General features: G+C 35.0%; 1 protein-coding gene across 4 annotated transcripts in view; it reads left to right on the top strand.

Annotated features, from left to right (window-relative positions):
• The window catches only part of LOC110458682 (PH domain leucine-rich repeat-containing protein phosphatase 2-like), a 78,829-nt gene continuing 66,675 nt past the window's right edge, over nt 1-12,154 (top strand). The window contains exons 1-2 of one of the 4 annotated variants that reach the window (XM_021510537.1): nt 62-114; nt 8,925-9,019. In XM_021510537.1, the coding sequence (XP_021366212.1) occupies nt 8,979-9,019 (41 nt within the window). In that variant the 5' untranslated portion in view covers nt 62-114; nt 8,925-8,978. Of the gene's footprint in view, nt 115-5,971; nt 6,047-8,660; nt 8,745-8,924; nt 9,020-12,154 lie in introns of those variants that run through there. The other 3 variants (XM_021510534.1, XM_021510536.1, XM_021510541.1) reach the window with 3 other exon arrangements.

Genomic DNA, 12,154 nt, shown 5'->3' with positions numbered 1-12,154 from the left:
TATTGAGTTATCTCCCTTAGTCTTCTGCGACTGCTGCCGAAATTCGGCGCTGAAATTCACGTGCGACGTAAGTCTCGTGTATGAGGACCCAGTGAGGACCCGTAAGTGGCTGAGGTAAATGTTTGTAAGGTTCTTCCTCACTATACCGTCTAGATGAGGAGCACTAAACCTCAGTTTTTCAAATCTCTAGGAAGTATTGGAGAGGGAGACGTACAGGACTGGGAGGTGTCAAGATTAGTTTGATGGCGTCTAACTTAGCCTTTATTGTATATGACCACGGACTTATTCTTATTCCGTGATCTGACATAATATTCTAGCATTACGGTGACTTTTTTGCTCAGTAAATAACATGTTTTCTCTTTTTATGGAAGCCACATTCACGTGTATATTTGTGGTCAAATGTCAATGTCATCAGCTAATATCATGCATGACTTGCAGCAAGGTAAGAGACCAATTGTCGGGTTGTCCTTGGACTTAGAGATGGCATATCAATTTTTTGTGTATTATCTGGCAATTATTTAATAGCTTAGAGTTAATTGCAAATAAAATATCTGTACTGTACTGTTGATTATATTCCTAAATATAGTTCTCTCTCCTAAGATTGGGAACTTATATAATGAACCTCTATTTTTTTTGAAGATTGAATTAGGATCAGTCCATGCGTGTACCGTCACGAAAGCAGAATTCCCAAAATATCGTCACAGACCATTGTCATTAGGTTTTAGAAAGATCAGGTGAACGTTTTTTTTGTATATTTGTCTCCTTTTGTCATACAGACAGCCCTACCAATGCCAAAATGACAGATTTTACATTACTGTACAAATTAATATCCGAGGGAGTTTCTTCTACAGTATGTTTATTGGCAACCCTTTGAATCCTTTTATTTAGAAGAAGCTGACCTATTTACTTGATGCCAAGTCCTGGTGAGTCGACTGCCTGCATGATCACATGGGTTTTCTCGGAGTATTCCTGTTTCCTCCCAAACATTAAGACCCTCTGTATGCTTCCTTCCAGGCCAACAAGAATGATTAATATAAGTTGGATATTTAAAGCTTGTTTTGTAATTGTGAGTGATAATTAAGGCCCCTTCAACTTCAACCGGGGCCTCTTGTTTATTTTTCCTCTGAAAGGAAACTCATTGTTTATCGGTAATGGTATTGGTTTGGCTTCAGTACAGACTCTTGGGATGGAGGAACCATTCACTGTACATACAGACCAATAGTTTACACTGCCAGTCTAGCTTCAGTATGTATCGAGATATCTATTGGGTGAATTAACAAATAAGTCAGAGTTGTTCGTATATTGTTCACATGTGTTTTTGGGTACTAGATGACATAGATTGGTTTTGAAATAAACAGCAATATAAAAAAATATAAAAAATATATAAAAAAAATATAAAAAATATATAAAAAAAATATAAAAAAAATGGAAGATCTATGACTATAAACATGTATTTAAGCTTGATCAATAAAGAATGTCTATCATTATCAAAAGAAAAATTAAAATTAGGACTATTTTTCAGCAGACTGCAACCATACTGATGTTTAGATATAATATATATAACGTCCTGCACATACATTGTATATAAAGTTAAATAAGTCATATGATAAAAGAATCGCAAAGTCTTTCTCTCTGAATTATTCAAATTTTCAAAATAATTTAATAAAATCATGATGAAAGAAAACTTGTTTGAAATCCTCTATTATGCAACTCCCCGGAGTCTACAGTAGTATATATATACAAGTATGCTCCCGTCTGTAATGACTTATCATAAGGTAATGCATGCAGTAGTGTTTGTGATTGGTTGAAATATGTCAATTGGTACTAGACCTCATAATCTGAATAATAGACATGGCCATAGCAGATAGTGCTTCAATATAGTAGCTATACATGCAGATAAATAGCAATATTGAAGATTTGCAGGTACAGGGAACACCGTGTATTAACAAAGAGTCTTTGTTAAAGGTCTTGAACTCTTGCATATTCCACAGAAAATTGAGATTTATGTCATTTCTCGAAGAAATTTTAATTATTCTGAGCTCACTAAAAGCTGGCAAAAACAAAGATATGTTTAAAAAATCTCATAATATATAAGTTGTGTGTAATTATAAGGAACTAGATGTTTTCAAAAATATATAGAAGGTCCATGATGACATGCAGTTATTATCTAATTAATTTGAAACTTTTCTTAATGTTTGATGTGTTCCTTTTAACCGGATCAGGAACATCGGCTGTATTCGGCAGTTTCTAACTGTAGATGCATGCAAGATTTTTGTGCATTCACTTGTTACCTCTCGGTTGGATTATGGTAACGCCCTGCTCTGTGGTAAATCTGACAAACTAACTAGTCGTCTGCAGAGGGTCCAGAACACTGCAGCATGGCTAGTTACTCGTACTCGAAAGAGAGAGCACATCACACCTGCGCTTTATTCGTTGCACTGGTTACCTGTACAGGTTGCAGTACAAAATTCCGGTATACACATACAAGGCACTGAATGGAACAGCTCTTCAGTACCTACAGGAGCTTGTTACCCTGTATCAGCCGTCAAGATCACTGCGGTCGGAGTCAGAATCTTTGTTGTGTGTCCCAAAATCTCGTACTGTGACCTACGGAAACAGATGCTTTGGGAGGGTTTCGGCTACGTTGTGGAATAGCTTACCATCTGCTATTAGGAAGTCAAATACCCTGGCCAAGTTCAAGAGGGACATAAAAACTCACCTCTTCACATCTGCATTTTAGAATCTTTGCAAAGACGTCATGTAAATACCACCCTTTTATTTGTTCAATTATGTGCACATTGCTTGTTAAATGTATGAAAGTGATTGCAAGCCTTTGTTGTTTGTTTTCACAATTATAACCATTTCTAGTATCCATATGTTGTAAAGTGCCTTAGAGTAATTTTACAAATTATATAGGGCGCTATATAAATGTTGTATATTATTATTATTATTATTTTGATAGCAACTCATTTGTGAAATATGATTAAAAGTTAAAGGGTTTTACTTTTTAGGTACATTGGGCGAGTCTGTTTTACATATATATATGCCAATTTCTAGTGATTTAGAGATGAATTTCAAAAGGAAATGGGCTTCAGAAACACAATGAAATGCATTTTTAAATTAAAACAGTGTCGAGTCACCTAGGTAGATGTTCCAAAACTTGTTTTACTGGTATGATATGATAGATAATGATTATTGGAGTGGAAAGAATCAGTATAAATCAAATCTCAACAAAGAAATCTGCTTAGGTCACGGGATGTGGAACAACGCTGGCAACTGAAGAATTAACTCTCTTGATGTTATGACACAGCATTTCTACAGGTGTATTTTACCAGACATTAAAGAAAGTTTTTAAACAGGCTTAACAACTTAGATGTTAGACTATTTTGAAGGGCCAAGTGCTGTTGTGTGGTATCTGTTATTGTCTTAGTCCAGAATGGCAGAAGGGATTTTGACTGAATTTGAACATTTTGAATTTGAATTGGAGCATTCTCATCCATATGGCAAAGAATTCAATCTTGTATAGATGAAGGGCCTGACAGAAAACAAGAGATACAGAGATATTGACTTAAGTTGGCATGGAACATCCCTAGACTAAGAGAATTCAACACTTCTGTATAAATGGATGTTGTTACATCCCTGGAGGCAGAGAGATGGGACCCTTAAGGGGAGACACCTGGGGTTAATTTTTAAAGGTCTACTCATTAAACAGCATATATGGGCCTTGTAACCAAACTTGATCTGAATAATGCAGGTATCACTGTTCTTAAAAATTCTACTCTTCAGTATGTAAAGAGATATTAACATGATAATGGGGAAATATTGGTAAGATATTATTAATAATAATAATAATTCAAGGTTCTTAACTTCTTAAATACCGCTTTATCACAACCTAGTTCTTAGGTCGTCTCCAGGCGTTTATAGGGCCTTTGCAACCAGCCAATAACTTTCTCAACTCCCTGGGGAGCATACAGCCAGTGCTGCCATTTTGGCGCTCACATCTAGCATTCAACAAATCTAGCACTTCCCAACCACATACTCATTTACAGCTGAGTAGACTGGAACAAATGGAGTAAAGTATCTTGCTCAAGGATACAACACAGTGCCGTGCCGTGACTCGAACCCACAACCCTTCAGTCACGAGCCTGGCGTCCTATCACTAGACGGCCACCATGCCTCCATAATGAGAATATTCAGCAATGATTGCTTTACTATCCAAGTGAACAATATGCCTGCCTTTTGGGCCCCTTTAATTTTTTAGGGGTTAATAAGAAATTAAAGACAGACACCATGAAGTTAGCAGAAATGTTTCAACTTATTGTCTATAGTTGAGATATCAACAAACAGCTCAATGGAAATGCTGAACTATTATAACAGAAACACTGTTAATTTAGTAACATATGTTGTCATCTTTACACGAGTGTTAAATTTTTACCATGCTATTTATTGTGAGTATAGGATCAGACTTGCCATTTAACTCCGATGAAATGCAATATTGACATTGACAAAGAAATTGGCTTGTATTTCCGGGGTGAAATTCCATCATACTTTACTCAATAAAATATTTGTGACTTTCACTTTAGTCTTTGGTCTTGTCAGATAAAATCTCTGTAGCTGAATAGGGTAATAGGGTGGATCTAGTGCTTAGTGTAATGATAGGTTGTAAATAAAACTGCTGGAACAAAATACGAAACTTCTATAGCATGAGTCATTTTCAACTAACACGATTTAGATTTTAATTGACTTCATATAAAAATACTCTCAGAACTTGAGAAGTGATGCAAATATTTTTCTAATGTTAAATCAGAATGTAAGGTGTTAGAAAATATTTTCTGTTGATTCTCATAATCAAATTCAATAAAAAAAAAATCCCATACTAAATTGCCAACCTTTTGAAATTTCAATGGGGGAGATTCTGGTGCTCAAAACTAAAACATAAATTAAGTCTGTGTACCCCTAGGGACCAAATAGCCATAGAAATCTGATTCACTGGTTGGAAATATTAAATTAAGGGTCAAAAATCGGGACTCTCCTTTCTAAATAGGGAGAGTTGGCAAGTATGATATCTAGCAGTATTTGTTTGATTAAAATGGATCTGAATTGTTGTGTTTAATGGTGACTTAGTATTGAAAATAGAAACATGGAAGGTCTAATGTTGTGTAGGTGTCGCAAAAATAAAAAAATAAAGTTGCTACTCTGAATAAATATTGCAGACTAAATAAACAATTTTATGTTTCATTAGTGACCATGGAATAACATTATAAAAGGGGAATATGCCAATTTGCTAAAATAAATCCCCCCCCCCCCCCCCCCCACACACACACTTAAAGTTGAAAACTTGAAAGGGGGAGGGGATTTGTGTCAGTATGTCATCCATCTATCCTTCAGTAGTAAAACAAATTGTGTACAAAATATCTCGTGATCTCCTCAACATGTTTAAGTATTTCATCATCATTGTTAGCATCATTGATCAAGATGATATGATCAAAATCCAAACTTTGATGACTGGGGAAAGAGGTGGGGGCGGTATATTTACGTGAGCCCTCACTTATTATACTTTTATTTTGAAACACATAATTTTTTGTCCTATAGATATACCGGGTATGTTTTTTGATCACGATGTAAATTTTGAAAGTGATTTGATATCAATTAGGCTTATTAAAGTTAATTGATACTTCAAAAAATTAAGCTTGAATTTTTAGGGACACTGTACATTGGTGACACACTGATCTTCTGTGATGTCCATCTGACATATATTAAAGCTAGCAAAATTGTATAGAAGAAAACAGTTTTATAACTTTATAATGGACATGGTATTTTATTTGTATTTTATTGTTATGTACTGGCTGTATATTGGTTTCCGTACTAGTTTTTCCATGTTTTATAAAGTATAAGAAGTATGTCCCTGTAGTACAGACATGACTAAGTGTATAGTACTCAGCGGTGTTTGATTTTGTAGGTTGTCACTCTGGGAAGGTGGGAACATATGTTGGAGCCCCAGGCCACTCATCGGCCAATCAAATTAATTCATGATGCGTGGAACACGGTAATTTCTCCTGACAAAGTTTACCTATTATGAATGAAAATAGTCGTTTTCCCAATAAATTTCGCTGTCGTTGTTCACAGACATCTTACTCATGAAGGACTGTAAATACCAGTGGTTGTGGGAATTGTGAAATATCTCTTGATGTGCTATTGATGTGATTTAAATGTATTGTGACTATAGTGAAGAGAATTTGTAGAAGAGTTAGGTGAAATGAGGCTATCAAACACCAAACATCAACATACATGGAGGTCTTATTTTTCTTGAATTTGAGGACTCTATATTCTTTTTTGATAGATTATGTAGACATCTCAATCGTCTGATAGTAGTAACATTGTTGTAATCTAACAATGATTGATGGGGCACTTCTAGGGGACTCGAGATAACGGATCACAGCACACACATCATTGTTTGGTCAATTTTGATCCTTCATTTTTATCAGAAGTAAAATCCTCTGTCATCAGATACTGTCAAGGTCAAGGATAACTAAATTTCTGTTCATGCAGAGATATTAGTTAAGTGTTAATATGTGCAGTTAAGGTCAAATATAGTTAAGTGTTAATATGTGCAGTGAAGGTCAAATATAGTTAAGTGTTAAACTAATATGTGCTGTTAATGTCAAATATAGTTAAAGTGTTAATATGTGCTGTTATGGTCAACTATAGTTAAAGTGTTAATATGTGCTGTTATGGTCAAATATAGTTAAAGTGTTAATATGTGCTGTTATGGTCAAATATAGTTAAAGGGTTAATATGTGCTGTTATGGTCAACTATCGTTAAAGTGTTGATATGTGCTGTTATGGTCAACTATAGTGAAAGGGTTAATATGTGCTGTTAAGGTCAAATATAGTTAAAGTGTTAATATGTGCTGTTATGGTCAACTATAGTTAAAGTGTTAATATGTGCTGTCAGTATACTTAACAAATACAGGTATACTGTCAAGGTCAAAGACAAGTACATTTCAGTATGTTCTTTCAAGGTCAGAGATACATAAAGTGTCGGTTAATTAGTACTATACTGTCAAGGTCAAATAAATGTCTGCTTCTAAATGCTGTCAAGGTCAGAGTACATTCTTCCTGTCCACTTACAGTCCTGCATGCAGTCAATGTTTTTCAGTCATATACCTATAAATAGAGTTAAGACATGGTTCACAGCTTAGTATGGTGACTAAGTTAACGCTAGATTAAAGGCAACATAAATTTCCTATTTTAGTTTTCACCCTTTGAACTAACAATTGATATAAATGGTTTTGATCATCAAAGTGTACTTAAATTTTAATAAAACTTCACTTTATTTGCCATATCACTTTTTCTGACATCATAGATTCCTTAAAGTTTAAAATATTTGTAGTTAAATTTAAAGTGGGCTGGCCAAGGGTACCTGTACTGTTAAGGTTCGTTCTTGTAACGGGATGACACGATAATACCAGTGTAATGACTAGGTACATTAGAGTCAGTGGTTACATCTGTGTACAAATAAAACAAGAGAAAAATATTGCAAAACTTCAGCTGCTGTGAAAATTTCCCGGTATAGGGTAGAGGTGTGTTACATAAATTCTTTAATATCCTCGAAGTAGATTGTGTTGTGTTTTTACTTGGAACGTCATTTTGAACCGGCTTGACATGTCATGTGATGTTTTTTGTTATATAAGTGACATCAATCTTTTCTATATATATATATATTAGGGTCTGTATTTCAATTGTAATATAAAAAAATCTTTTTTGAAATATCTACTTATTTTACACAAGAGTTCCAATATAAAACCTCTTAGATTCCCTTGCTTGCTAATTATATATTAAAGGTGATTTGTTGATGAAGTTGGAGACATTCCTGAACAAATTTACGATATTGTCCAAGTAAAACCCTCTGCTTAATATGCAGGTATCAGAGTATATAAAAATCCCTATTCATCTGCTACATGTATAAGGAAATCAGGGGTAACTTAGTTTAATTATAACGCAGTTCTGTTATAGTGAAAGAGTAAAGTTATTTGAATGAAGTATACCTGTTGATAAAATCTCTTCCTACAAAATTTACATTTTCTAACATTAAGGGCATTCTAAGATTGGCCAATCTTGATGTGGCCCATCTCCTAGTCGCTGTATTTAAATGAGGTGATCTTAATGTCGCAATGTATCGCCAAAAGGTTTATTGTTGGCTTTTAGTGCGAGTTTTTTGTAGAGTTATGTCTGTCTAAATCGCTAACACTGAATGAGACAAGATGCTAATCACCACACCTTCCTATGTGCAAGCTTGGTTAGTTTCAAATCTTTTAAAATTTTATTGAAATCGAAAGTCTTCATTTCTTGCAGAAAAACAGCAGGACTTTAAATATTTCTATCAATACCCGATGATAGTTGCTTTTGGCTACAAAATCAGAAATCACAACATTTTGCATAAAACATCTTAGACATGTCAAATTCTTTTTAGAACTATGTCAAGTTTTCTTAGCTCAGTAACTATTTACATTATGTCTGTGATGGTGAATGAGTGTTAACGTCGGTAAAACTGTATAAAGTGAACGTTTCCTTTCTCGTACCCCCCTAAATGACGTGTAAAGGGTTGATCACAAGCGAATTGAATTTTAAACAACACCTACTTTTATAAAGGGAGACATTGCTCCATCGCAATGTGTTTATAAAGCTATTGTGGGTAGTAGAATTGTACACCTGTATCATGTGACCAGCCAGGATTAGCACAGGTATGTACTGCTAGAACTCCCCACTGATGACGGTCCTGGGTACGCGGATGTCTTTATGTAGGTGTTATTGTGTTGCGTGACGGGGAGTAATATTTTTGTCGGTGACCTCAAAACAAGATGAAATTAGGGAGACTCCAATTCACCTGCTAAGTTTAAAGTCGGTTTGTGTTTTACCTATAGGAGACATGTTACCTAGGAGGTACCAGGTACCACAGACACTGTAGATCCTTGGGTATGGCCACAGAAGTGATGAGGTCGGAATCAGAACTAGAATTGTAAGTAATTATCATCATTCTATATTTTGATTTCAGCTGATAATCTCTGGCCATGTAATCTGTGCTGTAGTCAAACTACCCATACAGAGGCTGAGAGGTCAAAGGTAATGGGTCTGAGACACCTTTAGCTGTGTTATAGATTGATAAAGCTGTTAGTAGGTAACTCTACTGAAATCTCCAGACTTATGTCTTCATGAGGAATGAAAATGACAGAATCTATTCTGATGAGCTAGTAGAAAGGTTATCTACATATTATTTTTACTAATAATATCATGAAGTAATAATTGCATGGGTCTACAATAACATATATCCTATAATAAAATGAAATATGTTCCTTCATATTTAGCCTGATACAATTTAGATGTGAAAATAGAACACCTCCAGCTGTAGTGATGTGCGAGATATTCCTACCTATTGTTAATCACTGGCATCTGTGAAATACCTGTTCATATCGTTGTGTTGGAAAGTGTACACAATGTGCGTCAATGTTATGCACAAATGACTCCATAGCTGTCTTTACATAGATGACCTCGCTTGGTGTATACCTGTGTTCCTTGTTCATTTAACACTTTCCAAATGAATAATTATGTTTGTTTGCAATGTAAAGCATACATTTGTTTTTATAATTATCATACAGAGTTATAATGAGAGGGCTCCACTGTAATTGTTGTATAATTGAATCGCCTGCATCAGTCAAAGAAAATATCCTCAAGTTGAACAATTGTATTCCTGTACTAAGTATTATTACTAAGTTCCCAAAACAGATAATGATCCTGAGAATTGGGAATTCTCATAATCTGGAAATATTGAAAAAATTAGTTGAATTCCACAAATTCCACAATTGATTTAAGAACATAGTAGTATGTGATATTGAGAACTGGTCTTCCCTTCGCACTGTGTTGGTATGCAGTGTTATATTCGTTCATCATTGTGTTTTATATTCTGTCATCATTGAGTGTTGTATTCAGTCATCAATGTGTGTTATATTCGGTCATCATTGTGTACTGTATTCGGTCATCATTGTGTGTTATATTCTGTCATCATTGTGTGTTATATCCAGTCATCATTGCGTGTTATATTCGGTCATCCGTGTGTGTTATATTCTGCCATCATTGTGTGTTATATTCTGTCATCATTGAGTGTTATATTCTGTCATCATTAAGTGTTATATTCAGTCATCAATGTGTGTTATATTCGGTCATCATTGTGTGTTATATTCTGTCACCATTATTTGTTATGTTCTGTCATCATTGTGTGTTATATTCCAACATCATTGTATGTTATATCCAGTCATCATTGCGTGTTATATTCGGTCATTAGTGTGTGTTATATTCTGCCATCATTGAGTGTTATATTCAGTCATCATTGTGTGTTATATTCTGCCATCATTGTGTTTTATATTTGGTCATCATTGTGTGTTATATTCTGTCACCATTATTTGTTATGTTCTGTCATCATTGTGTGTTATATTCTGTCATCATTGTGTGTTATACTCTGTCATCATTGTGTACTATGTTCAGTCATCATTGTGTGTTATGTTCTGTCATCATTGTGTGTTATATTCTGTCATCATTGAGTGTTATATTCAGTCATCAATGTGTGTTATATTCGGTCATCATTGTGTGTTATATTCTGTCACCATTATTTGTTATGTTCTGTCATCATTGTGTGTTATATTCCGTCATCATTGTGTGTTATATCCAGTCATTGATGTGTGTTATATGCTGTCATCATTGTGTGTTATATTCGGTCATCATTGTGTGTTATATTCCATCATCATTGAGTGTTATATTCTGTCATCATTGAGTGTTATATTATACAGTTAGAGTATGGGGATGAGGGATATAGCAAGTTTCTGGTGTCCCAAGACCAGGTCTATTTCCCGAGGCGAAGCCGAGGGAAATAGGCATGGTCAAGGGACACCAGAAACTTGCTATATATGCCTCAACCCCATACTTTAACCGTTTTATTATACCGATACACACTGGAGAGATAGTTTTAACTAGAAAATATTTGTAAACCATAAGCTGTATAGCTTCACGTCCCAAATACTCTTTTGATGGCAATGGAGCCAAATGCTTACGAGTTCGGCAGCAACCCCATACGTTAATTTTATTATACCGATACACACTGCAGAGATAGTTTTAACTTGAAAATATTTGTAAACCATAAGCTGTATAGCCTCACGTCCCAGCTACCCCTTTGATGGCAATGGAGCCAAATGCTTCGGAGTTCGGCAGCAAGCTCCGCCCACCTCGCGCGTCACTGCCGAGTTCGGTAACAAGCTCCGCCCACCTCTCGCCTGATTGGCTCGGCGGAAACACCCGAGTGTAGGTGTGTTTTAGTTCACAGACTAACACACAGGACTAAAACACACTCAGGCAAAAGTGGGGATATATTCGATTTAACCAATTACTTTTATATAGAGTAAATAAAGTAGAGGTGTAATAATCTGTCATCATTGTGTACTATATTCCGTCATCATTGTGTGTTATATCCAGTCATCATTGCGTGTTATATTCGGTCATTAGTGTGTGTTATATTCTGCCATCATTGTGTGTTATATTCGGTCATCATTGTGTGTTATATTCTGTCATCATTGAGTGTTATATTCAGTCATCATTGTGTGTTATATTCTGCCATCATTGTGTGTTATATTTGGTCATCATTGTGTGTTATATTCTGTCATCATTGTGTGTTATATTCTGTCATCATTGTGTACTATGTTCAGTCATCATTGTGTGTTATGTTCTGTCATCATTGTGTGTTATATTCTGTCATCATTGTGTGTTATATCCAGTTATCATTGCGTGTTATATTCGGTCATCAATGTGTGTTATATTCTGCCATCATTGTGTGTTATATTCTGTCATCATTGAGTGTTATATTCTGTCATCATTAAGTGTTATATTCAGTCATCAATGTGTGTTATATTCGGTCATCATTGTGTGTTATATTCTGTCATCATTGAGTGTTATATTCTGTCATCATTGTGTACTATGTTCAGTCATCATTGTGTGTTATGTTCTGTCATCATTGTGTGTTATATTCTGTCATCATTGTGTGTTATATCCAGTCATCATTGCGTGTTATATTCGGTCATCAATGTGTGTTATATTCTGCCATCATTGTGTG

Source organism: Mizuhopecten yessoensis, unplaced genomic scaffold, assembly GCF_002113885.1.
Source record: "Mizuhopecten yessoensis strain PY_sf001 unplaced genomic scaffold, ASM211388v2 scaffold9687, whole genome shotgun sequence".
Lineage (NCBI taxonomy): Eukaryota > Metazoa > Mollusca > Bivalvia > Pectinida > Pectinidae > Mizuhopecten > Mizuhopecten yessoensis.
Note: the sequence above shows the minus strand (reverse complement) of the source record. Positions and strands in the feature narration are given on the sequence as shown.